Source organism: Plasmopara halstedii (genome assembly GCF_900000015.1).
Source record: "Plasmopara halstedii genome assembly, contig: Scaffold_525, whole genome shotgun sequence".
Classification (NCBI taxonomy): Eukaryota; Oomycota; class Peronosporomycetes; order Peronosporales; family Peronosporaceae; genus Plasmopara; species Plasmopara halstedii.
In genome coordinates, this window is record NW_020187445.1 from 707,730 (window position 1) to 734,859 (window position 27,130).

The 27,130-nt window shown below is 43.4% G+C and overlaps 5 protein-coding genes across 5 annotated transcripts; 3 read left to right on the plus strand and 2 right to left on the minus strand.

Annotated features, from left to right (window-relative positions):
- Positions 1-570: 570 nt before the first annotated feature.
- PHALS_10778 (atp-binding cassette superfamily) lies at positions 571-4,452 on the minus strand (the record flags this gene model as incomplete). Its single annotated transcript, XM_024726265.1, has 2 exons — positions 571-3,996; positions 4,081-4,452. The coding sequence occupies 2 exons, from the start codon at positions 4,450-4,452 to the stop codon at positions 571-573; spliced, it is 3,798 nt and encodes a 1,265-aa protein (XP_024576959.1).
- A 943-nt stretch (positions 4,453-5,395) lies between these two features.
- On the plus strand, positions 5,396-18,589 carry PHALS_10779 (dynein heavy chain; the record flags this gene model as incomplete). The annotated part of the gene is made up of 2 exons (XM_024726266.1): positions 5,396-12,194; positions 12,276-18,589. The coding sequence occupies 2 exons, from the start codon at positions 5,396-5,398 to the stop codon at positions 18,587-18,589; spliced, it is 13,113 nt and encodes a 4,370-aa protein (XP_024576960.1).
- A 98-nt stretch (positions 18,590-18,687) lies between these two features.
- On the plus strand, positions 18,688-19,481 carry PHALS_10780 (uncharacterized protein; the record flags this gene model as incomplete). The annotated part of the gene is made up of 2 exons (XM_024726267.1): positions 18,688-19,119; positions 19,332-19,481. The coding sequence occupies 2 exons, from the start codon at positions 18,688-18,690 to the stop codon at positions 19,479-19,481; spliced, it is 582 nt and encodes a 193-aa protein (XP_024576961.1).
- A 1,764-nt stretch (positions 19,482-21,245) lies between these two features.
- Positions 21,246-22,874, plus strand: PHALS_10781 (uncharacterized protein; the record flags this gene model as incomplete). The annotated part of the gene is made up of 1 exon (XM_024726268.1): positions 21,246-22,874. One exon carries the CDS (start codon positions 21,246-21,248, stop codon positions 22,872-22,874), a length of 1,629 nt encoding a protein of 542 aa, XP_024576962.1.
- A 507-nt stretch (positions 22,875-23,381) lies between these two features.
- PHALS_15462 (uncharacterized protein) lies at positions 23,382-26,538 on the minus strand. Its single transcript, XM_036407454.1, has one exon. It carries the CDS (start codon positions 25,161-25,163, stop codon positions 24,981-24,983), a length of 183 nt encoding a protein of 60 aa, XP_036263155.1. The 5' UTR covers positions 25,164-26,538; the 3' UTR covers positions 23,382-24,980.
- Positions 26,539-27,130: the final 592 nt, after the last annotated feature.

A 27,130-nucleotide genomic window follows, 5' to 3' on the forward strand; every position in this document is an offset into this window, starting at 1 on the left:
ACATCTTAGACACATGTACATTATAAATACAAGAAAAAGCAGCAAGCGATACAACAATCGATCCAGTTTTAAATTACGAAAGCGAATTGGTCTTTTGACTGTTCAGAACTGTAAGAGGAATTCCAATTTTGCTGGAAGCTACTAACATGGTGATCATGTACATCATCGTAAGCGTAAAGAAATGGTCAAAATTCCTACACCCGAGATCGGTACAAAGGTCGCGAATCTGAGCATTGAATCATTCGAGGCATCTGACTGAAAATAAACCCTACTTGAATGTTGCTCTACTTCTTTTCAAGATGAATTCACATCAATATCTTTTAACTCAGGTTGATGCAGGGTTGCTCATCTATATCAATAACCGAAAGGCAATGAATACTTTTACAAAAGTTCAGCTTCAAATTTACTGCCATATTAAACTTTGCAGCAGTAGCTAGTCACACTGCGAACAATTACTTTCTTCTGTATACAAGATACATAGACACAATAGCTCATCGCTTCGATTGGGTACTCATCTCTCAAACATTACCTAGACTTTGTCTTAAGAACGATCTCTAGACCTACAATTTTTTAATTAACGGCGTGCTCCACAAGCTTTGCGTAGATGCCCTTCAGCCTTAAAAGCTCCTGGTGCGTGCCTTTTTCAGCAATCTTGCCACCGCTAACCACACAAATCTGGTCTGCCTTACGAATGGTCGACAAACGATGTGCAATTATAATTGTAGTACGCCTTTGCAGCGCCACCACTTTATCAAGAGCCTCCTGAACAACTTTCTCACTTTCAGAATCCAACGCACTCGTCGCTTCGTCTAGTAGTAAAATGTGAGGATTTTTCAAAATGGCTCGTGCTATCGCAATGCGCTGCTTTTGTCCGCCGGATAATTGTTCACCCTTCAAGCCCACCTGTGTATCGTATCCATTTGGAAAGTTGGTGATAAATCCGTGAGCATTAGCCATCTTGGCCACCTCTTCGATGTCTTCCTGACTTGGTTTCTCAGGAAGACCGTACGCAATGTTTTCGGCAATGGTACCAATAAAAAGAGTAGGTTCCTGGCCAACCAATCCAATCTGACTACGTAACCATTTCAGATTCAACATTTTCGTGTCCACTCCATCCAGTAAAACTTGACCTTCAATCGGATCATAAAACCTCTCAAGAAGTGACACACACGTGCTTTTGCCACCACCACTTGGTCCACAGAAAGCAACGGTTTGTCCCGCTTCAATTGTGAGATTGTAATTCTTTAAGACGGTGATCTCAGGTCGAGTTGGGTATCTAAACGTGATATTCTTAAATTCAATCTTGCCGTGGACTGAATCAAGCCGTTGCCCACTTTCTTGGAAGGAATCAATTGGAACTTTGCGGTCGCGCATGTCAACAATTGCTTTGCCAGCTTTCAATGCATTGTCTGTCTCACCCATAAAAGATGTTGCATTGCCAATGCCCTGAGCTGACATCATAATGGCCATAAGGGTTCGTATAAGCTTTTTAAATTGGATCTCACGCTCGTCAACTAATTTGCCACCATACCAAAACACGAGGGAATACGTCGCAAAGATAATGAAGGAGCTAAATCCAATAGCTAATCCATTCAACTGAGCTTCGCGACGTCCATTTGCCAGCGGTTCTTCCAGCAAGGCAGAAAACTTGTTGCCAATCGATTTTTCTAGACCAAGAGTAACGACAGTCCGAATGTTGCTAAGTGCCTCGGAAGCGTGGGCACCAACATCTGAAAGTTCATCAGATAGCTGGCTAGAGGATTTCAACTGTCGCATACGCACTACTTGACTGAAAATTAAAAAGGGAAACACCGTCAGCATCACAAGTGTCAATAACCAGCTTCCTGTCGTAAATGAAATTGCCACCGCTGCCACAAATGTAAAGATCGCCTGGACTACGCGTCCTTGTGAGTCTCCCGAGATAAGAGCAACTTTCGTCGCATTCGTAGATAAATTTGCCGTTAAAGCTCCCGTCGCATTCTTCTTTTCATCAAAGAATCCAATATTCTGGCGACAAAGGGCACGAAAGTGAATATCCCGCAGGCGAGATGTAAGTTTTTCAGCCATGAACTTAAAACAAAAGTTCTGAGTTGCCGCAGCAAGGAACATAAGAAGAGATCCACCCACATAACAAAGTCCGTATACCATTACATCATGCTTAATAGTATCCAGCGCAGATTGACTGTTTAATTCCTTGTATAGCGCATAATTCGTCGTCATCGTTGTGATTAATTCACTAATGAGAACAGCAGAACCTGGTAAGGCACAACCCATCACCGCAGCAGCAATGATCCCGACCACAAATACTGGCCGTTCAGGACGAGAAAAAGCCATGGCATCAAATAATGTAAATGGCTTTTGACTTTCGTCATCCAAGCTCGACTCTTTGTCATGCTCCAGGGATTGACCGTCAACTGACCGGTGACTATGTTGTCGTAAGCTTTGCGATTGCATCTGTTCGCTCCTAACTTCAGTCAATACATTTTGAACTGCGTCAGCCTCTTCTTGAGCCGTTTCAGCTTGAATCGTGTACAGTTTATTGTAAATTCCACCGTTCATTGCAACTAACATGTCGTGAGTTCCTTCTTCCATAACGTGACCAGCACTTACGACCACAATTTTGTCAGCCTTGCGAATTGTACTTAACCGATGGGCAATCACAAGTGTTGTCATTTGAGTCTTTTCCATCAAATTATTCAAAGCTGCTTGAACTACGCGTTCGCTTTCGGCATCAAGTGCACTCGTTGCTTCATCCAGTATCAAAATCTTGGGTTCACGCACAATAGCGCGAGCAATTGCTACCCGCTGCTTTTGACCACCTGACAACGAGATTCCTTTTTCACCCACTAGTGTATCGTATTGCTCGGGTAATGACATGATAAATGTGTGAGCATTCGCTAACATGGCAGCATTTTCAACCTGTTCACGAGAAATTCCATTTCCACCAGCTGCAATGTTTTCAAAGATCGTCGCAGCAAACAGCACAGGCTCTTGCGACACCAGACCAATCTGGGACCGTAGCCACTTTACATTTAACGTCTTGATGTCACGACCATCGAGTAATATTGTACCTTGTTTGGGATCGTAAAAGCGCTCAAGTAAGGCAATGAGGGTACTTTTACCGCCTCCACTAGTACCAACAAAAGCAACAGTTTGACCTGGTTCAATAGTGACGTTATAGTCGTGTAAAATCTGCACATCTGGTCGACTTGGGTATGTAAAATGTATACCCACAGCTTGAATTTGTCCGAGACACGTCGAAGGTTGATCTCCTTCGTCCTGTTTCGATGCATCAATACGAGAGGGGGTATCAAGAATCTTGTAAATGTGTGCGGCTGCTCCCTTTGCTTCAGCAACTGCCGAAACGTTGGGAGTAATTTGACCTAATGAAATTGTTCCCATGAGAATTCCAAAGAACGCTTCAAAGACATCGCCTGGAGTCGTTTCGTCTTCTGCTACTTTGTGTCCACCATACCAGAGACCTGCGGCATACATGAGCCAGATGCTACACATAAAGAGACCAAAGACACAGGATGCAAATTTGGCCATTTGAATATTCGTCTCCTCTGCTTTTGCAGCACGTTCGTTGTACTTGTTGATGGCCAATATCTCTCCATTGAGCGAAGAAACTGTACGAATAGAGCCCAATGTCTCTTCCGCAACAGCACCAGCCTCTGCGTACATTTGTTGTGAATGTACTGCACGTTTTCGAAGAGATGTCATCAAAACAACCAAAGACGCGACCATAACGGGCATAATACATGCCATGACAAGACTCATTTCCCATCCACGTACAAAACCAATGACGTAGCCAGTGATAAATTGGCAAGTGTATTTGACAGCATCACCCAATTTATTGCCCATTCCATCCTTCATTTTCACGGTATCACCTGTAAGACGACTGGACAGAGTCAATGGGTCACTGCTATCATACCAGCTAATATCCATATGTAGCATGTGTTGAAAAGCAGCATCGCGTAACGCTTTCATTTGTCGCTCAGATGAGTTCACAAAGACGACGAAAGCGACGTAATCCGTAATAAAAAGAGCAATAGCAATATAAAAGTAATCCAGAGCTACCTTTTCAATTGCGTCCATATCGACCCCACCATCAGCTTGAGCAAATGCATCAATAGCATCACCAAACACCAGTGCCATACATGGAAAAAGAGCGCCATTAACACCCGCAAAGATGACACCCAAGCCCAACATTAATTTATCGTTGGTGGAACCATACCGATACAATTCCTTGAACGCAATTGTTGGGATCTCAGCCGTTAATTTGGTCGCATCTGTAGGTTCCAAAACAACGCTCGACTTTGGATTGGAGTCTTTCCGTGCACTTTCATTCTCTGCATTGCTTTGGCCACGCGGGGTCATTATCTGCAAGTAAGTATTTTCTGAATCGGGCTCAAACTGGAATTCGTCCTGATAGAGTTGAGGTGATGACATCAGCGAAATTTTCGACAGTTAGTGCTGTGCAAATAGTGAGAATCGTCAAAATAGTACATGAAACGTTTCTGTCTCATCAAAATTCTCTTCACATCTCGTAAAGACGAGACTAAACCGATGCCGTTTACATTATTGGATCCCAGATTGAACGGTAATTTTGATCATTAAAAGAAACTTCAAAGTTATCCTTAACACTTCCATAAAAAAGCATTGCTACGTTGCAGTGATCCACAATGATTAGTGGATATTAGGTAACGATACGCTAGAAAATAGAGTAGACGTGAGATTGAACATGGCGCTACCCTCTAACTAGAATAGAGCAGTTGTGAGATTGAACTTGACGCTACTCTCTACCTCGATCACCTATTTCAACTATTCGAAATATTTGAAACGGAGCCGCTACTGGTGTAAAAAGTATGTGGGATCGCTCTTTAGGTTGATCGCTGTCGAAAATTAACGATGAGGTTAAAGACTCAGAGCAAGATGCTAAGAAGACATTCGATGGTTGACTATTAAGCAAAGTTAATACACCGAGATGGATAATAGTAGTACCACAGTACTACTATGATGACTAATACTGAAACCTAGGTCATGTATAGATTTATATTTAAAAGATTTCATTGTATCATCCACAAAATTACAAGAAAGCTTTTTTTGTTGAAGATAGTCTTGACATGCATACAGATATCGTGCATCTGACCAGCGCTTTGTCTTGATTTAGTCGATTCAAAGTGTACTATAATATTGTTTCTGCTCGACATCATATTTGTAGAACTGCTATTTGACATTGAAACAATTCATAAATACTACAAAAACAGTAAAATATCACATTACTACCTTATTTATCACGTAGAACATCTAATTGAAGTGCGCAGGTCGTATCTTAACTAGCGACGCTTCACCAACCGATGAAACAAGAAGGTTAACTTTATTCTGAAATCTAATGGACCCAGACGTCGGCGACACCCGGCGTAGCTACTTGTCTGGGCTACTTCGCAGTCTCTGGTCTCCACGCAACACAAATATAAGCGCGGACAAAGCCTCGCAACAAGCTTTAACACAATTTCTCGATGATCTCCAGTGCACTGTGTTATACGCAAGTTTGTCAAGTGAAAGTGATGAGATTTCTTTGGCCAATATACTTCAACTTGATGCAAGCCACAATAATCATGAGACGGCAGCATTCTTGAAACTTTACAAAGCAGTACCATTGACAAATGAAAACATGAGTACTAGTGTATACCTCACGTCAGCATTGCAAAAGCCATTACAGAGTTTGTATCAAAGTGTACACCAAGTGTATGCACCATTGTTACTGCGTGATAATGCTCAAGCTCAATTACTATCACAAAAACTTAAAGATGTGCTAATAGAGTTGGATACTGGTTTGGCTGGCACGATTTTAGTACAAGGAGGTAGTGAGAAGAACTTCAAAGCTGCACAAAGTGATGGTACAGATGATGGTTTGATGAGTATTGCAACTATGACGGACGAATTCGCATATTGGAGAGCAATGCAAAATGACGCGAAACAAACTCGACGAGCAAAGAAGTTTAGTGGTATCTTTGAGACGATACACCAACGATTTACAGCATCTTTGAATGACTTAAGCTTTGATGATATGAACGATCTGTTAGATGACGCTTCCAACGTTGTTGACGATCTATGGCGTCTCGATTTAACAAAAGATCAAGTATACTCACAACAGCGAATGAATCATTTACTTGGACTTGTTACGAATGCTATCAATTCATTTATACTTGCAAAAGCACAGTGTGGAGATGAAAAACAAGGTGATGAGATGGTCTGGCAAGCGCCATTTCATTCTGTTCAGCAATTGTTACAACAGGGCGTAACTTTATGTGAAAAATGGCGCAAGACGATTGAATCCCTCACTGGGACATTATGGCCTGCACATAGTGAACACAAGTGGGAAGGCTCTGTGTCTTCTCAAGCGGAACGTGTGCAGTTGCTTAGTTCTCGTTTTGATCAGATTCTACGCGTCAGAACTACGTATGAAGAGCTTCATGCTTTGTTACCCGCAAAACAAGGGGAAAAGGAAAACAACGAGCTTGCAAACTCGTGTTTTCGTCCATTTGAACAGCTCCGTCCGTTGTACTACAATTCGTACACAGAACCAGCTTGGCAGCGCGCTTTAAGTGAATTTGATCGTCTATTGGCTCCGATGGAGACACAAGTTGCCGCAGTTTTACGTGAACGCCTGCGTGCTGTTACGTCTACACCTAGCGCTGCAGCTCGTTTATTACAGCGCTTTCAGCATCTATTGCAACGTTCGACTTTGGCTCAAGCATTAGCTGGTGAACGGGATGCACTTCTTGCGCAGCTTCTCGCACATGTCGACCAACTGGACAGCGACTTTGAGACTCGAAAGCAATCTCTAGGCTCAACTACTGCAAAAGCTCAAGATCATATGCACGTGGGTAAAACGCTGAGTAGTGATGTCAATGTAATTGTATGGGCACACGCGCTGAATTGGCGAGTCACAGATATCCAGCGTCTTGCTCGTAGTGTCTTGCTTGACTTGCCTGCGTTCTCTCGTTTCGCGCAGCAGTGCGAGAGGCTAGCAGCAAAAGCAAGTGGACTGGTTCTTGATCGCGTTCGCGACTGGCAAGAATCCACGATCCGTGCATTAGATGATGATGATGATAGGAATAATGGTCACTCATTGCGACTTCAAGGTCGACTCATGCAAATTGACAAGCAAAGTGGCGATCTAGTAGTCAATTTCAGTGAGTTTCTCGTTACGTTGCTACGCGATGTGCGTCAGCTCACGGAATTATCATCACAACAACGGATGGCACCATCCGAGGCGTGGGTTCCCACACGTGTTCGTCAAGTGGCTGAAGAAGCCGAAAAGTACTACCGTTTTGGCGTGACATTGCAAAAGGTAGCAAATTTTTACAATAGCATTGAGGCACAGATTATCGACGAGCAGAAACCAATGCTACTCGATTCATTGCTTGCATTCGAAGATGCAGTCCAAAGACCAGGAATCACACAAAGTCAGAACCAGAAAGCCAAGAGCAAAGACGTGACGTGGGCAAATTTAGACGAATGTGATGAATACGTCAGTCAACTCCAGACAGCGGCCGATCGACTGGCTGCTGAGAATCGACGCTTGAAACGCGCTCATGAAAAGCTAGGTGATGATTTGTTAGCACTCATGGACGTGGACTTACTTCGATATCCACAGAAATGGAAAGAACGCTGGGACGAGATCAAACGCAGCGCACAAGTGGTAACGCGCAAGCAAGACACGGCACGCACTGCCAAATGGTTTTTGTATTGGGATCACCAAGTGTACAAAGTGTTGGAATCTGGGTATCAATTTGGTTTGGAAATGTTAAATGAGAATCTTCCAGAGATCAAGGAAATTAAGACTGAGCTGCACTTCCCAACGGCAACGCTGGCGTCGGGGCATTCGATCTTGGTTTTAAAACCTCCCATTGAAGAGCTTCGTACGACGTATTACAAAGCTATGAAGAAGTTTGTGGCGAGACCGATCAAATTTAATGGGTTTGGAAACTCGCATGTTTTTTCTGCCATGTGTGATGCAAACGCACGGAATCTTGTACGGGTTTACGAAACCTGTGAGACTTTGTTCTCTCGGTTGGAGGGACTGATAAAAGATTACGAGCATTGGGGCTTTCTAGCACAAATTGGAGCAGGAGGGACGATTGATTTGGACGCCATGATGGAGGCAACATTGCAGGAGCCAGTGGATTGGGAGATTAATTTTAAAACAATTCGAACGAAGCGTAAAGAGAGTGAGAAGATCCCCGATTCAATTAAAGTGGACTGTATCCACTTGTCTTTTGTGTCTTTTAAACGTTCTTTGGACGAATACTTGCAACGATTTACCGAAGCATTACTTCTATCTCTACGCAAAAGTGCACTTAACCACATCCGAATCGTAGAGGACTTTGTTGAGGCATCAATGGAAAGCTTGAATAAGCGACCCCACTCTATTGATGAAATAAGTCTCGCTCAAGCAGAGTGGAAAGACATTGATACCCACAGAAGTGAGATTCAGACACAGTACCAAAAAGCAGAAAAGAAAAAGGCGCTTCTACTCGCAGTATTGAGTGGTGGCAGTAGCGCTGGAATGAGTGGAGCAAGTCTCGATACAAGTGAAATTGAAAGTCGCCTTGCACAGCTTCCGACGCGCTGGGAGAACTTTGAAATTGCCCTTGAGGCTTTTAATGACATGATTGAAGAGCAGCGTGAAAGTCTTAAGGGGGAGATTGAAACGCACGTAGTGGATTGCAATATTGCGATTGATAAACTACGAGAGCAGTGGCGAGCGAAGCGTCCGGTAGAGATTTCATCTTGGGACGACGAAATACTTGACAAAGTGTACGCTGCCATGAATGAATGGCGTCAACGGATGGATGAGATTAAGACCAGAAGTGTGACGTTAACCTCGAATTGTGCTGCCTTTTCAGTACCTAAACCAGTATTTGATGGTCTCTCAACACTTGATGACGACATTCAAAAGCTACAGCACAATTGGGACACGTATCGTCGATTTCGAGAAGAAGTACAGGCTCTTGCAGTGCAAGACTGGTTTGCGTTCTGCGTTAATATTTTTGCATTAGCGGATACCACTCAAAAGTGGGCAGATGCTGTCAAGGAACAGGCGGCTCACGGGACTGAACGTACACCTGTTGTCGACAGGATCATTGACTTTAATAACAGCGTCAAGCGAGCTATGCCAACGCTCAAGCTCTGTCGAGGTGAGCCGTTTAAAGATGATCACTGGACCCAACTCTTTCGGAAATTGGGATTCCCGCGCAGTGTGGACAAGAATAATTTAATTGTGCAGCATTTTATTGACGCCTTTCCTATACTCGAGCTTCCTGCCACACTTCAATTCGTTAAAGTGCTGCATGCTCGAGCTCAAGGAGAAGTCACGATTCGTGATGCTTTACAAGAACTTCGGGCTTGGACAGAAACGGCTGAGCTTGCACTTCTCGCACATGTTCACGACGGACGGCGTGTTGCAATCATTAAAGACTGGAAAGACTTAACACTTGCATTAGGAGACAATCAGTCACTGCTGGCATCATTAAAGGAATCTCAGTTCTTCAAGCCTTTCGAGGTCGAAGCGAGGCAATACGAAATCAAAATGAGTACATTGGACCAAGTGCTAACACATCTCAATATCATTCAGCGAAAGTGGGTCTTTCTTGAGCCCATTTTTTCAAAAGGGGCTTTACCGTCCGAACAAAGTCGGTTTCGTCGTGTAGACGAGGAGTTCATCGACATTATGGGCTCTGTTGAAAACGATCCAAAACTCTTTAATCTGGCCGACGAGCTGATATTTCCTCAATTAGTAGAGCGTTTGACGACAATGGTTGATCAATTAGAACGTTGCCAGAAAGCTTTGGCTGAATTTTTAGAGGAAAAGCGGTCGCGGATGCCTCGATTTTACTTTATTGGAGATGAGGATTTACTTGAGATTCTCGGTCAAGCCCAAAATCCGACAGTTATCCAGAGTCATCTTAAAAAACTGTATCAAGGCGTCCATCGTGTCGAATTTTCTGAACGGCAAGACCAAATTGTGGCCATGTTGAGTGCGTCAGGTGAACGCGTCGATCTTCTGACGCCTGTAGCTGTAACAAGTAATGTGGAGGAATGGCTTGAGGTGTTTACGGAAGAAATGCGTCGCACCATTCGTGTTCTGACGACGCGGTGTGTTAATGCTAGAGCACCCGACTATCAAGCATTTCCATCACAGGTCTTGTGTCTCACAGAGCAAATTCGCTTCTGCTCACAAGCTGAAGCAGCTATCAGGAATGGTCAAGTGCAGGATCTTAAACAGACTCTACAAGACACTCTGCGTGAACTCACGTCGTTGGATTTAAGCACTGAATTGCTGATGAGTCTCAAAATCAAGTCATTGGTGCTTGACTTGGTTCATCACATTGATGTATGTGATCAGCTTTTGGCTGCAAATTGTCGTTCGGGAATCGAGTGGATCTGGCAAAAGCAACTTCGCTTTTATCTTGATACGCAAAAGGCAAGCAATGATTCAGCGACGTGTCTGATAAAAATGAATGATGCTGAATTTGCATATACGTACGAATACCAGGGGAATGCACCCAAGTTGGTTCACACACCACTGACAGACAAGTGTTATTTAACTCTTACACAAGGAATGCACATGGGTTTCGGTGGGAACCCGTACGGTCCAGCAGGTACGGGAAAAACTGAGTCTGTAAAGGCTTTGGGCGGTCAATTTGGACGTCAAGTGTTGGTGTTTAATTGTGATGAAGGAATTGATTTTCAATCAATGGGTCGCATCTTTATCGGTCTTGTGAAATGTGGAGCTTGGGGCTGTTTTGACGAATTTAATCGACTGAAAGAAGATCAATTGTCAGCGATTTCGCAGCAGATTCAAGTTATCCAAGACGCAATTAAAGAGAAAGCAGGAACGATTAACCTTCTAAATCGATCCGTTGACGTCGACTTTAATGCTGGTATTTTCGTGACTCTAAATCCTGCGGGTAAAGGTTACGGTGGACGCTCAAAATTACCAGACAATCTTAAGGCTCTCTTTCGACCTGTTGCCATGGGTCGACCAGATAATAATCTGATTGCTGAGGTGATTCTGTATTCGGAAGGATTCAGTGAAGCCAAAGATATTGCACCCAAAGTTGTTTCCCTTTACTCATTATCTGGTCAATTATTGTCCCAACAACAGCATTATGATTGGGGCTTACGCGCTTTGAAAGCAGTTTTAAATACTGCTGGTAAACTTTTGCAAGCTGAGAAAAAAGCCCGAGCGACAAATACTGGTAACGTCAATGGGCAGGATGAGTCAAAGTTTTTGGACTTGAAACCAATAAGAATGAAGCCAGCTGAAGAGACAGAAATCCTGATCAAAGCTGTACGTATAAATACGCTGTCAAAGCTCACTTTTGTCGATTCAATGCGTTTTCTAGCCTTAATTGGAGACGTATTCCCTGGTGTTGAATCTGCTGACTTGGCTGGTGGTGCTCTCGAGGAGGCGATTCGAGATGTTATGACTGGCAAACCATTCTTTCTTCAAGTTGATGACATGCAAATTCGCAAAATGCTACAGCTGAAAGAATCGCTCGATCAACGGATGGGTTGTGTTGTGGTGGGACCTTCAGGTAGTGGCAAATCCACTGTGTGGCAGGTGTTACAGCATGCATTGATTCAGTGTGGTCAACTCGTGAAAACCCATGTAATGAATCCAAAGTCGATGCCACGTGAACGATTACTTGGTCATATGGATTTAGATACGAGGGAATGGGAAGACGGTGTGCTCACAGCTGCTGCGCGTCAAGTTGTCAAAGAGCCTGAAAATGTTCGCTCATGGATCATTTGTGATGGCGATGTGGACCCAGAATGGATTGAATCATTAAATTCCGTCTTAGATGACAATCATCTTCTCACGCTACCAAATGGTGAGCGAATCAATTTCGGTCCGAATGTTAATTTTGTGTTTGAGACGCACGATTTGCGATTCGCATCTCCTGCCACAATTTCTCGAATGGGAATGATATTCCTATCAGACGAAGATATGGCGATCGAACGGCTTGTGACTAAGTGGATGCTCACTCTTTCACCAGCTATTGATCCAAGTACTCGCAACACCCAAGACGCTTTGAAACAATGGATTGATGAGTTGTTCGCGAGAGGATTGGAAGAGCTGCATAAGTACGAGGTGATTGTCGCTACTACAACAGTTGGTACGATAATGAACGGATTAAGTCACGTAGCGACTGCAACGACTCGATCAGAATTTGTCTGCGCTATGGTTCGTGGCTTAGGTGCCAATTTGGCAACCACATCTCGAAATTTGTTTGCAAAATCTCTGTTTATGATGGCCAATGAACGTCCACCTGATTTGAACGCTCCGTTGGATTGCTACTGCCAAGGTTCAACTTTTTACTCATACGAAAACAAACGTGACACGTTTGGAGCGATGGATGGCAAGATGGATCGCAAAGACTTGACAATAAGTGGAATGGATGCAGTAGTGCCCACTGTCACTGTGCAACGAGGATTGAAGCTCATTGAACCGTGGGTTGATAAGATGGAGCCGTTTATTCTCGTAGGACCAGAAGGAAGTGGCAAGAATATGTTGATCAGGCAAGCTTTTAAGAATCTTAAAAATGTGACTGTCTCGGTTCTTCACTGCAACGCGCAGACAACGGCAGACCACGTGATCCACAAAATTGCGCAGTGTTGCTCGCTATTCTCCACTCCTACGGGTCGCATATATCGTCCTCGCGACGCAGAGCGTCTTGTCCTTTATCTTAAGGACATCAATTTACCAAAACCAGACCAGTACGACACGTGTATGTTGATTGCATTTTTGCAGCAATTGATCACTTTTAATGGCTTTTACGATCAGCATTTGGAATTTCTTGGAATTGAAAAGATTCAACTTGTGGCATCTATGAACGCAGCCACGACGGTCGGGCGGCATCCACTGTCCACTCGCTTTACAGCAATCGTCAAGGTTGCATACATGGATTATCCCTCTACTGACGAGCTCGTAGTAGTATATTCTACCTTTTTAGAAGGTATTATTGATTCTATCAGCACGTCACTTCAACCCTCGACGTGGCGTGAGTCCAGTAATCGCGATCGACTTGCAAAGAGTATGGTTGAGGTCTTTGACACGGTCAAGACCAAGTTTTCTGTCGACGAACAACGACACTATCTATTTACGCCACGAGATTTAACCAAGTGGGTCTTTGCGCTCACACGGTACGATCTGGAACATGAAAACGTGCTAGATGTACTGGCTTACGAAGCTCGTCGCCTCTTTCGTGACCGTCTCGTGGATCACGACGCGAAAGCAAAGTTCGACGGCATTCTAAACAGCGTGTGGAAGCAGCAATGGCGCCACACTATCAAGCTGCAGGATATCTACTTTACTTCGCTAAATTGTCGATCTAATGGAGCTGAAGTTGTTAGTGCTGCTTTGACCGCAGCACCCCTTCAGCAAATTGCAAGTGACGAGTTTTCGCAAGTGATAAATCAGGGAATGATTCTTTACGAACGCGAAGACAAGGATCTGCATATGCTGCTGTTTGACGAGATTCTCGAGCACTTGGCGATTGTGGAGCGCGTTTTGTCTGAGCCAGGTGGCTCACTGCTTCTAATTGGAAAATCTGGAGTTGGCCGCCGTTCTGCGACGACACTGATCTCGTACATGCTTAACTACACGATGTTTTCACCCAGTCTCACCCGGAATTACAATGATAACAGCTTTCGAACGGATCTTAAGACGCTACTTGTCAAGGCGGGAGTGGAAGGACAGCACTTAGTACTCTACTTAGAAGATCATCATTTTACTCACGATGCTATATTAGAGCTTACAAACTCGCTGCTCAGTTCAGGAGAAGTACCCGGCCTTTACACGCACGAGGAGATTGAGCCACAAATTGCACCTTTGAAAGAGCTCATGCTTGAAAGCATTGGCGCGACGGGACAGGAGCATATCCGAACCGTCTACGACTTTTTTGTATCTCGTATCCGACAATTTGTTCATCTAGTGATTGCTATGGATGCTCGAAATCCGCCTTTTGTACTTCGTTGTGAAAGCAACCCAGCGCTTTACACACGCTGTACTATCGTGTGGATGGGAGAATGGAATTCGAGCAGTATGGTGCGCCTTCCAGAATTGGTATTGACTGGCTCAGAGCTGGCGAATAGTCTGATAAAAACGACGCCGTTCATTACAAGTTTGTATGCGAGCTGCAAAGAGTTTGGCGCAACACCACGAGAATTGATCTGCTTTCTTGGTACGTGGAATACACTGTTTGAAGTAAAATGCAAGCAGATTGTACAGGAGATACGTCACTTGAAGAGTGGCTTGAGTAAGTTGGAAGAGGCGAGTTTGACTGTGGACGAATTGAGTCGAAACGCCGAGTCAAAAAAGAAGAATCTTGGTGCTGCACAAGTTTCAGCTGATGAGGCAATGAAAGAAATCACGAATGCTCTAGATCGTGCAGCTACAAATCGACGCGAGGTGGAGGACCTAACGAAACAACTTGCAACGGCTGAGACGGCTACAAATGCTCGTAAACGCGAGATTGAGCAAGAATTGAGTGAGATCACACCTATTTTACAAACTGCAATGGAAGCAGTAGGTAATATTAAGAGTGACAATCTTAATGAGATTCGGTCGCTAAAAATGCCCCCGGAGCCGATACACGATGTGCTGTCAGCTGTGCTAATGTTGTTGGGTATTCAAGACACTTCATGGAATTCCATGAAAAAATTTCTTGGAAATCGTGGAGTTAAAGAAGACATTTTAAACTATGATGCGCACCGAATAACACCCGAAATTTCGAAAGCCGTCACGAAACTTGTGCGAGGTAAAGCCTCATCATTCGATCACGAAACAATCTACCGAGTGAGTGTTGCTGCTGCTCCATTGGCTACGTGGGTCAAGGCCAATCTCAAGTATTCGATGGTACTTAATAAGATCGAGCCACTAGAAATGGATTTAGCTGAAGCAAAAAAATCACTTGAAGCTTCACAACAACGTCTTTTGCAATGTGAAAGCGAGTTGAAGAAAATTGATGTAACAGTTAACCAAATGAAGATTCAATTTGGAGAAAAGACCAAAGAAGCTGAGATCTTGCGCGTGAATCTTGAACAAGCTCAAAGCACACTTAATAAGGCACAAATTCTGCTAGGTAAACTTGGTGGCGAGAAACATCGATGGTCGGAACAAGTAAAAGAGCTAGAAACCCGCTTGACAGACTTACCAGTGCGAATGTTGCTGGCTGCTGCCTTTACAACATTCCTTGGCAAATGCTCGGAAGACGCTCGTCGACGGGTCGTAATGGAATGGGAGCGTAATCTCCTCGAGCAAACATTTTCTGTTGGTAGTGTACACTTTGATTATCGCAAGCTTTTAAGTTCGGAGAGCGAACTTCTCACGTGGAAGGGAATGGGACTTCCTTCTGACAACTTGTCCATGGAAAACGCACTCATTATCTCGTATTCAAGTGGAGAGCGTTGTCCATTTATCATTGACCCCGCAAATGCATGCACAACGTGGTTACAAGCGGAATTGGCGAAGGACTCGACGCGTCCACTCTCGATTGTTCAATCCCAAGATGCTCGATTTGTCAACATCGTCGAACAAGCTGTACGCTTTGGAAGGACTCTTGTCGTGCTTGACGCGGACAATGTCGAGCCGTATTTGTACCCATTGGTTCGTAAAGATCTGATACACCAAGGTCCACGCTTTGTCGTGGCATTAGGTGACAAAGTGATTGATTATAATGAGAACTTTCGAATGTATTTAGTCACCCGAAATCCGTCCCCTCCACTAGCTCCTGATGCTATGGCAATCGTAAATGTCGTCAATTTTACGGTCACTAGATCAGGATTAGAGGGTCAGCTTTTAGGTGTCACCATTCAACATGAACAACCCGAACTAGAGCAAGAAAAAAGTGAGTTGTTGCGACAAGAAGAAGAGTGCAAAGTGCAATTAGCAGCTTTAGAGAAACAATTGGTGGAGGCTCTGGCAACATCGGAAGGGGATATACTGGAAAATACCATGTTGGTCGAGTCTCTTACCAAGACAAAAGCCACAAGTGCAGAGATTGAAAGCGCACTGGAACGATCAGGTAAGAAATCTGAAGAGCTGGACGAAAAACGCGACTCGTACTCCCCTTTTGCGCGCGAGGGTGCGAGATTATTTTTCTTGGTCAAACAACTTTGTGGAGTCAACCACATGTATCGCTTCTCGTTGGCTTCGTTTCTAGGACTATTTCAATCTACTTTAGTGACGAAGATGGAGTCTTCAAGTACAAAAGACCGCATCTTGCGCTTGATTCCGATACTGGAACATAAAGTGTTGATGTTTGTTGGCCGTGCCCTCTTTAAAGAACATCGACCAATGTTTGGTATGCACCTGGTGCACGGAATGCATCCAGAATGTTTCGAGAGGAATGAATACGAATTCTTCTGTGGTGAAGTAGTGGAGACCGAAAGAGGCTTGGGAGGACACACAAAGTTTCCAGAATGGGCTTCACCCGAGAGAAAAGAGGCATTTACACAGCTTGTCGAAGCTTTGCCACGCTTGGCTCAGCTATGTAAGTTCGACAGTCACGATCTATGGATTCGATGGTCCAAAGCGATGGAATGCGAACAGAGTTTTCATCCGAAGATGGAAAAATCTGGGTCCGTTGGAGGTCTCTCTGCGTTTCAAAAGCTTCTTGTGGTCCAGGCATTGCGTCCTGATCGACTTCAAAGTGCCATTATCCAGTTTATCTGCAATGTCATGCAAATTAAGTCTTTGACTCCACCCTCCCTTGACTTCAAGGCTATTAGCACGGAAGAGGCTACGAACACAATACCAGTTCTTCTCTTAACGACAGCAGGGGCTGATCCGTCAAAAGAATTGGAAGAAGTAGCAACATCAATTGTTGGAAAGGGTCACTACTTTGAAGTGGCTATGGGTGGTGGTCAGCAGGACAAGGCAATTAGTCTTCTTAAATCGACTGCAGAGCACGGCGAGTGGTTATGTCTACAGAATCTGCACCTTGTCATTGCATGGCTTCCAGTGCTTGAAAAAGAAGTGAGTGCGCTTAATGCGAATCACAAGTTTCGTCTGTGGCTTACTACCGAACCTCATGATGGCTTTCCGTTGGTTCTGCTCGAGCAAAGTCTTAAAATTACGTTTGAATCACCACCAGGAATGAAGAAGAACCTGCAACGAACGTATGCGGCATGGACCCCGACGTTTATTGCAAAGGGGTCTCCTGCACGTGCACAACTTCTATTTCTACTAGCTTTTTTTCATGCTTTATTACAGGAGCGACGGACGTATATTCCGCAAGGCTGGACAAACTTCTACGAATTTTCTTTTGGAGATTTTCGTGCAGGCTCAAACGTCATGGAACTGGCGTGTCAGACTGGAAGTAGTAGCATCGACTGGCAAACGCTACATGGTTTAATGGAAAATGCAATTTACGGCGGACGTATCGACAATCCGTACGATCTGCGCGTTCTCCGCTGCTACTTGACCGAAAAGTTTAATTACGAGCTTCTTTCAGGACAAAAGAGTCTTTTGCGTGGAGTGAAAGTTCCTCAAAGCACTCAACACGCCGATTTTCTTGATCTAATCGATCGTTTCCCGGACGTAGACGCACCAGCCATGTTTGGCTTACCGGATAACATTGAGCGTTCTATGCAGCGGTCGCTCTCTGGTCAAGTCATTGGACAGTTGAAAGCTTTGTCATCCAGTGCAGCTGAAGCGACAACATTTGATCGTGAAAAATGGCGAGCTCAGCTTAATCCACTGCTAGAGACGTGGGGAAAATTGACGACTGGCTTTCAATTGGAAGGAACGACCACAGTATCAAGCACTGGAAAGAATTTACAAGCCATGGCGCCAATCGATGCTTTTGTGGCTTTGGAGAACGAATACGCTCTGGATTTAAGTCAACAAGTTAATTCGAGTCTACAGGCATTAAAGAAAGTCATATATGGCACTGGTCTCCTAACTCCTGCCATTCAGGCTGTTGCCAAAGCTTTACTCAAGGGTCTTGTGCCGACAGAATGGGCTGTTCAATGGGAGGGCAATGAGAACGTTGTAACGTGGCTACGTGGACTTGCCGTGCGTAAACGTGCTCTATTGGAGTGGCAGGAGGCTGTTGGCACTGGACAGCTGCTTGTCAAAGGTCTTGATCTATCCGAATTGCTTCATCCAGGCACGTTTCTCAATGCGCTTCGTCAGCAAAGTGCACGAGAACAAAAATGCTCAATGGACGGGATGAAATTGCTTTCGTGCTGGGAACGTGAGCGTTTAAGCGGCACAAAAGTTGAATGGTTTGAGCTTACACGACTTTTATTACAAGGTGCGTCGTTCGAAGGAGGCACGCTGTTAGAAGCCGCATCGGACGCTCAAGAACTCGTGACGGTCCCATCATGCTATATTGCATTTGTACGTGAAGACGCCCAAGAGATGTATGAAAAGGAACATTGTATCCAAACGCCATTGTACTATGGTACAGACCGTGAACGAATGCTCGTTGAGATTTCCATTCCTATTGCTGGTGATCGTGCACGTTGGATCCTTGCAGGCATAGCACTGTTTCTAGGCGAGTAAAAGGCTCAAGTTGAAGTTAATGATCTTTGACAGGTGTAGTTTTTCTATGAATTTACATAGGTTGCTGCTTCTTCCGTTTGTATTCACTCCAGTCTTTAATGGGATTGTGTTCGTCGAAATCAAGTGCTAGGACGAGTAAAGTAGCACTTGTCTTGCCACCAACTGTAAGTGCAAATCAAAAGGAACGAAATGTGGTTTTGAATGTTGTTGAGACCATGTACATGGACCGAGACGTCGAAGTGTCTATGACCAAGTCGGATGATGAGAAGTCCCTGCAGAATGGCGATTTTGAGGGAACAAAAGCGAAGGTCAAAGTAGTTGAATGTGAGGCAGACAACGTGCTACTGCGTAGTCCAGACAGCGTTGTCAACAAGTTTTTGATTAATGGATCACGTCGAAATGTTTGTTATAATGCTGATGATCTCCCGATTTCTTCAACGTATCACCGCGTCCATAGTGTCGAAATGGCTGAACAGGAAGAGAAATGGCGTAGAGAATTGAAGCTTGAGAAAGCACAACGAGAAGAGGAAGTACGTGAATATAAGAAAACCCTGCAAATAGCGTGAAAGTTGTCAAACAAGAAAAGCTTGGAATCGATTTTACAAGAATGACGTGAAAAATTAGTTGTAACAAAGACATTGATTCAGAATGCAGTTTCTTTGTCAAACCTTGATCGTCTGTGTTATGACTTGAGCAAATCGAAAGTTGTTCAAGCGTCTTTTCTTCCTATTTGGCCAGTCAGGGGCGCAGTGGGATTCGTATTGGACTTGTTGCTGCTCTCGTACAACATCCACTCGTGGTTACCACAGCACTCATGACCAAAGATCCTACATTGTTGTTGTCAAATGAGCGACCACGTGGTAGTTTTTTTCATTTAAATGTGATCAACTGAAAGGGTTCGACCCATCGTCATGTATTCGAATTAGTTATCAGGGAACACCTTGATGCTGTCGATCCAACTGTTCCAATGCGATCGCGCGAGAAGAGTAAGCGTTCTCTCCTCCTTTACTCTAGCAGCCAAAGAGTGTGTACCGTGAGCTAATGGACGAGCCGGCACAAGCAGCAAATCTTAATGGCTCAGTGGCTAACAAAAACCAGCCGGGCCGTAATACGTGTACAGATGGCGCAACTTGATGCAAGTCGTGCCTGATAAGACAGTTTACCCTACTTCAAACTATCCGATCATTAAAATACACGTTTGCAGCTTGTTGAGTTCTCTCACGTCGAGAGTAGACGCTTGTTTTTAGTGATCAAGTCAATGTTATAAATGAAAGCAATAGCGTGGAACGATGGATACGACTATCGCAAGAATACTTTTCGGACATATTCTACTGGATTATGTCGATGGGATAAGCGAAAAAGTGCTCAACCATACGCATTGTGTCGTACATAAATATGGTCAGCATCCGCTACAATAATCAGACGACGCTCGAGACGGCAAGGGTGGATAAATATCGAAGATGGCGACACGACAGCGATAATGGCGTTTCTGCAAAGATTTTTTCTCGTTTGAAGCTGGCTGCTATTTGAATCAAACTAAAATTTGGAACGAGCTCTTTCAACTTGATTAAAATTTCATAACCTTATTCAAATCGTGTTAGAGCCGGGTCGTCCAGCATACCCTTCGGGAATATATGGGTTGTTTTTTGGCCACTATGTTACGCCATTCTTCGCGCCGACGCAACTCTTGAGTCCACATACAATCAAGCACATGACAAAGATTTTAAGCTCTGACTCTTTTGTCAACTCTACTTGTTGTGTGCGATTACAGACGTTAAAGACTGTATTCTAAATTTCCAAGTGTTGTACTTTACATGTAATTTATGTGTCTGTACTGTAGTACTGGATTTCTATCAGATACTACTGTACGGATAAGCTGTGTGTTTTTCTCTAAGATTATGAAATAATCCAACCACAGTCAGTCGCCACTCACTCTCCATGTCGTTTTTAAATATGGAATGACTTGGCAAAAACACGCAAAGATTGCTCGAGGAAAGACCTTGCTTTGATCGTACGAGCATGCCTCTTCTTCTCAAGCTTTCCCGCAGATAGTAACTTTTTTGTGAGGTCACCCCTGTCAGAGAGATGGAAGTTGGAAAAGAGATTTTGTATCAGTAAACGTCCGTGTACTACTGTTCGTTTAAAGGAATGCACTGGTTCTGTACAGGGTACGTCATTCAGGGCGCCTGCACGCCACAGAGGCCTTTTGACCCATTTTCGGTGTAAAAATCCATTTTACTATTTCAATTAAATAGAGTTTCAAACAGCATGTGATCAAGCTCTAGCTATTTTAATAGTATTCTAATGTAGATAGAAGAAAGATTCATTACAGGTAAAGGTTTCCATCGTTTATTTATATAAAACATGATACTACACTTTGAAAACAATCTCATATCTACCTCTTTTTTTAAAACCAACGACCCATTTTGTGTGATATTTAGGTCTTTTCAAATGGAGATGCGTCGGGGACCTGCGCCACCCACCGTAGGACAGCACCAGGCGCACTCTTCGACAGTAGACAAGAAATGCCAAGTCCCCGATCGTTCATTTCTCTTTTTTATTCCTGACACTGAGATACTGTATCGTGCTACGTTGGGTGCACCGTTCTGTCGCTGACCAAAAGGTTGATCCCACCCATTCACTACGTACACACCTCATGGCTGTTAGTATGACACTTAATCAGCTTTATGCCCCGTCGTCTTCGGCCTCGAATGTTGGTGCTGTGCTTACAAAAGATCGCACACATGCGTCACATCCGCTTCAACACATGGATCGAATATACCAAATGCCTTTTCCAAACCAGTATACATTGCAATATCCGTCATCTTCGTCTACTATGCACTTTCACTCACTTTCAAAGTCGGGACTAAGTATTTCGGACGATTATGCTGCTGATCCACTACCATTTGAATACAGTCGGAAGTTCTCACCTTCACATCGTGATGACGTCACTACGGGGTTACGTGGATCCGTTTCTAATGCTACATCAAGTGCTTTGATGCATTTTGATTCATATGGAACGCATTCAATCTATACACAACCGACAGCTACGCAACGACTTAATTCGTATAGTCAATCGCATTATCCGGAATCAAGAGGCTATCACTCTTCTGAGATAACTGCGCAGTCTTCATTTCCACGAACTCCAATGTATCATCCAATGGCATCACTCTCGAATCATTTACCGTCACATTCGATGAATACGAAGAAGGAAGTTGACGTCTACACTTCTCCTCAAACGTCAGTGTATGGAGATACCCAAAATTCCGTAGGGACTGTTCAAGAAGCCATGATTAAAGTCAAGACACCACTTAAACTCAAGTATTGGCGTAATGGACGGCGGAACTTACAGTGTTTTCCAAGCTGTAAAGTGTTTGGAGACTATTCGGCGATTAAGATTGAAGATCTGAAACAACATGATTTTATGTGGGGCAAGTGTCGTGGTAGTTTAGTTACTGAAGTCACGCTTAATAGCAACATGACGTTTGATGATCTCATTCTACTCGGACGCGTGCATTCGCTTGAGAATATTCCAATAGCTTTTGAAGAAGCTGTGATTCGGGAATGCATGTTAGGACGAACAGTCGAGTCTGAAGAGATTGAAATGATGAAAGATCAATGGATTACTGGAGAACGATTTCCAAACTTTGTACAGCAAGAAGGAAACGTTGCATGTTTTGAATTTAAGCCGAAAGTTTGGAAATACAATGAAGATATGGCTCAAGGCAAGTGTAAACGACGCAATGTCAAGTATTATGTTCAATTTGAAGCTTTTGTTCAGATGGTTAGTGGTGATCGACGCTACTACGCATGTATTGGTTCGGGTATGTCTACATCTTTTGAAGTTGGTTCAAGCCGAGTTCTCGCTCGTCAGAAACGAAAAGCTGCTTTTTGTGGATCAGACGAGACCAAAGACATTCCAGAATCTGAAATGACGTCCATTCAATGTGGACAGTCGCAATCAATGATGACGCATAATGCGAATCCTCTCATTTCGAATGTTATGGCGACTCATCCTATGTACTCACATCAGTCGACATTTCACCACGACAATCCATCTCGAGGGTTGCCACTGACGTTTCCTCACCCACAAATAACGATGAATTCCATGCCTCAAATGTCGTCTGAAATCCAGTATTCATTGCCACAGCAACAAGTGAATGCGTCGCAATCATTAATTGGGATCAAACGCAAAATGAACAGTGAACGACCAGCTTTTCCAACGGAACATTCGGTCAAGATGTTTAAGACCGCAAGTGGCATTCCCCAATCAGTGCCAATTTAATGATTTGCTGCGATATCATATGCGTTCAATGCGTTCATTCGTTTTAACGAATTGATCGCTAGCTGTGTGCTCTGTTGATAATAAGTGTGAGTTCGGAAAGGAAGACTACGCGCGAAGTAGCGACATAGTATTTTTATGTGTATATAGGAATTTTGAGTTGATTCAAGCTAAGCCGAAGGCCTGCCCAAAGGTTAATTTAGAGGGCCATGTCGTTAAATAAAGTCTCGGTATTTATTGTGATTAAGAATTGCATTTTGTTTACGGTTTAAATATGGTACGGATGAGTTGTTGACGTAAGCTTATGGTTACGAAGCTTACGTCTTGCGTCACAGGATCAGGTCCATCTTTTGATGGAAAAGCATAAGAAACGCTATAAGATCTTCAGCTATTCACAATCATGAAGAAGAACATGCTTGAACATTGAAACGCATTCTGAAGACTAGATTTGTAGAGCTTCTAATGATTTTTTTTAGATATGCCATGGAATGACGTAGATTCAAACAGACTACACAAGAGAAAAAGTAACTGGAAACGTGGTGATAATGTAAACTGTCGTTGAAACGGTTCCAAGAGGAATCTAATGCAGCGTACTTTTGTGATCAACGAATTGGATCGTGATGAATTGCAATGTTCGTACGACATGTCGACCGTCTGGGTGATTATTACGGTGCATCGTTGGACATGTTCGCTTAGAAATTGAACTTGCTAAAGTATAGAGTCGGACGGCGAGAAGGTATACCAAAGCGGTCGAATTGACTAAAGAAAGTTCAAAAATGGTAAGGACATCGTTATCTGGAGGCAACACATGCGACTCTAAAGTTATACTTTTGCTTTCTGTGTATTGTCGACATGGGGATTTTCGTTCCGTGGTTCTTAGTATAATAGCTTCTAGTTTTAACCTCAAATTCGAGTTCTCATAGGTGAGCGTAATTTAGCGAGCTTATTTTCGGTAGTTGTGATGAACCGACGCTAATGCTGTTGTGTTCTGTCTTGATTAGAATATCTCTTCGAAGCAGTCGCCTTGTTTATGCGTTTATGCGTTTATGCGTTTATGCTTCTCATGTTACAAGGTCAAGGCTCTCGATCGAAAGAAATGTACGAGACTGCACATTCGTCAAAGTAGAAAACATTTATACGCTGAGCATTGTAAAGCTACAGTTTCGTGAATATTGACATGAACTTACTTTGAATGCCAAATGTCGACAACTCACAAAAAATCGTGAGACGAGTACAGTTCGTAACTCGGCATATTGCTGCGTACGTATAGCGAGGTGAGTGCTATTTACGGTCGGAAAGGCATGAACAAATGTTCCACGATGGTTCAGTATATGCAAAATAGAAATCCTACTTATCAAGTCTGACACCAGAAATCATTTCAGGTTAGATTTTGAATTTCTGCTAGACGAACGTAGTCATCACCTTTTCGAGAAACAACTCGTCGCAAACGTGAAGCTCTACCCTTCATGCAGTTCGCTAGTGTTTCATTGGATACACTACTATCAAGCATTTTTGAATGCTGAATGACGAATGCTCTCAATTCTGTTCAGATCAGACTACCAGAGTGCGATTGCATCCAGCTCGATGAAGACTAAGTAAATGGCTATAATCATGCACACAAGGTGTACTCAAAATGCATGCGGAGCTCAAGAATACGAAGCTTAGATAAGTGGAAAGCAGCATCAAAAGGGGCATTAGCTCTGACGTAGAGTTCTGATTCGCATTTGTCAACTTGGGGACATCAAGTCAAAGCATCCATTTGAGGAATTTCTGACAGCAACGGTCAACCCCACAAAGCCCAGGCTTCTAAACGGTCTAGCCAAAATCTGATGATAAGTGGTACAAGACCTAGGACATCACAGAACTACGGTAGTGATTATGTTTCTGTCATACTTACGATCATTCCTCCATGGCAATCTTTGGTCCGCTGTAAGTATATACCTTCGGCTTGTAAGTCGAGTTCGCCTGGATTAGAATCATCAGTCTTTGTGGGCCGATTCTTCCATGAGCTTATGCTTGATCGTGCGGTAGTGCCATAACACATACATTCGGTTTCGAATAGTAGAGAATGTTCAACAGACCAGCTTCTAGATATTCTAATGGCTAGCTTCACTTTATGTGGCGCTTGTGATCGCGAGCGGGGCTTTCGTAGAAGCACCAGTATTGAATTGTTGGGGAGCTACCCGTAGTGGCCATTTGAACGCGTTCGTTATGGCTACGCAAAGATTGCTGCAGTTCCATAGCAAACACAATAATGAATATCGAGACTTTTGAGAAGACATTATACAACATAACTTATAATTCAGAAGCGCCTAAAGGATTTTAACGTTTGAAGTCCAGACATCTTCATTTTGAGTAGTTGTATGCTTAGCAAAGGCCGTCACCAACTCTGACAGCTACATTTTTATGCGACAGAGATGATGAAGACTCCTCCAGTGTTAACTTTATATGATTTACTTATGACGAAAAGCACATTTCGCTCTTATTTTGCTTATGACGCACACACTCCATTATTTTGTAAAGCATTGTGCATGAAGTAAGTATCTTGATAAGTTGTAATGATGACGATGGCAACATAAAGTATCACTCTGTTGACTGTTACACAAGGAATCTGACTCATTATGCTGTTCATCACGTTTATATTGCCAGCCGAAGGAGCGGGGGATTTTCACAAATGCGCTATTGTAAGCATCTTGGCTCCCGAATCGAGATAAATAAACCAGAGTAGAGATTTGGACAATTTCAGCACTTGATAAGATGTTGCTATTCAGAACTTTAAATAGACTGCGAGCGGCTTGTTGTATCTCGGGCTTTACGGAATCAATAAGAAAGCCGACACCCTCCATGAAATGATACGCAAATTGATCCAGTTATTGTCGTTAAATCGTGAAAGGACGCTACGTAGTATACAGACGTCTCCACCACGGTCCTAGAAACGGTAATTGCAACTGCGTTTTCGGACGACACGAGCTCTCTCCGTATGTTGGAAGACGCCAGCAACACAATCCGCGGTTGTATCAATCGCGAAAGCAAAACACAGCAGAGAAAAACGTGGGTACATTATTCAAAGACACCAAGTGTTCATTCACATCCATAAGTTTATCGTAGAGTCCAGTTAGTACATCTTTAAAGGTACTACACGTTTAATCAAGGCTTTTTAAAGCACTATCCCTTCGTCCGATTGAGTGTCCTGCTCCTCATGCACCAACTAATTTGGCCTGAAGCGATAAGATGAATCTTAAAGCTTCTTCATTGACAATGACGATATTGTTGTGTCTTTGACAGACGATCCCCATACCAGCATCGATGCATAAACGAAGCCTCCAACATTAAGCGTCTTTCTACAGGTGGCCCATTCGTAACGTACTCATAAATTGGAGCATAACTTTGTGTGTCGTCATCTCGACAAATGACGACTTACGTGTTTGTTTCATTCACAAACTGCGACAGTTTTGTAGACGGTGCGAGAAAATGTACGGCGCAGAGCTTCAATGGGGACAAGACCGCGTGACGTCAAGCAACATTGCAACCACATTTGGCTCGTTAGCAGGTAGATATGTCTTCCTTATCACCTATCCGATGAGCCATATCGCTTGAGGCCTATCTTTGTAGTATTGAAGACGCAAGATTATCAAGATATAATCTTATAATCTAGCTAGCACCCTGGCTTTTTTTTGAAAATGTTAAGACAAATAATTGTATTAGCATATTTCAAAAAACCTTTCATATCTTAAGGCATGACTTTATGTAAAAAATCATTTTTCAGTATATGCAAAGCATAGAAAAAATTGTTGCTTCTCTTCTGGTTAAGAGTGCCCACCATTCGATTTTACAGTCAATATAGAGACGCAGACAAAGATATGTGCTTCGTTAGCAGGTAGAGTTTTTGCAGAGTAGCGATAAAAAATTGCTGTATGTTTAAAGAATTTATCGCTATATTTCAGAAAATCATCTCAAAAAGTTGATTTCAATGGAGATATTCAAATCATTTTCCAGTAATAAATTATCATAAAACAGTATAACTGTGACGTGGTCGCCAACTGCTTGCCGTAAAGCAGAAGACGATCACGCCTGATTTTGCATAAGATCAATTTTCACATGTCTTATCTCAATCCTACATTCCTATTGGATAATGCTGGAATAATCAACAACATCATACGGTTAATGTTGGAGCGTCAGCATCGACGTTGGCAATTGCTCTTTGGTTGAAAGTCTACGGATAGGCAATTATTCGGTTCCGCAGCCGACGGTACGACAAG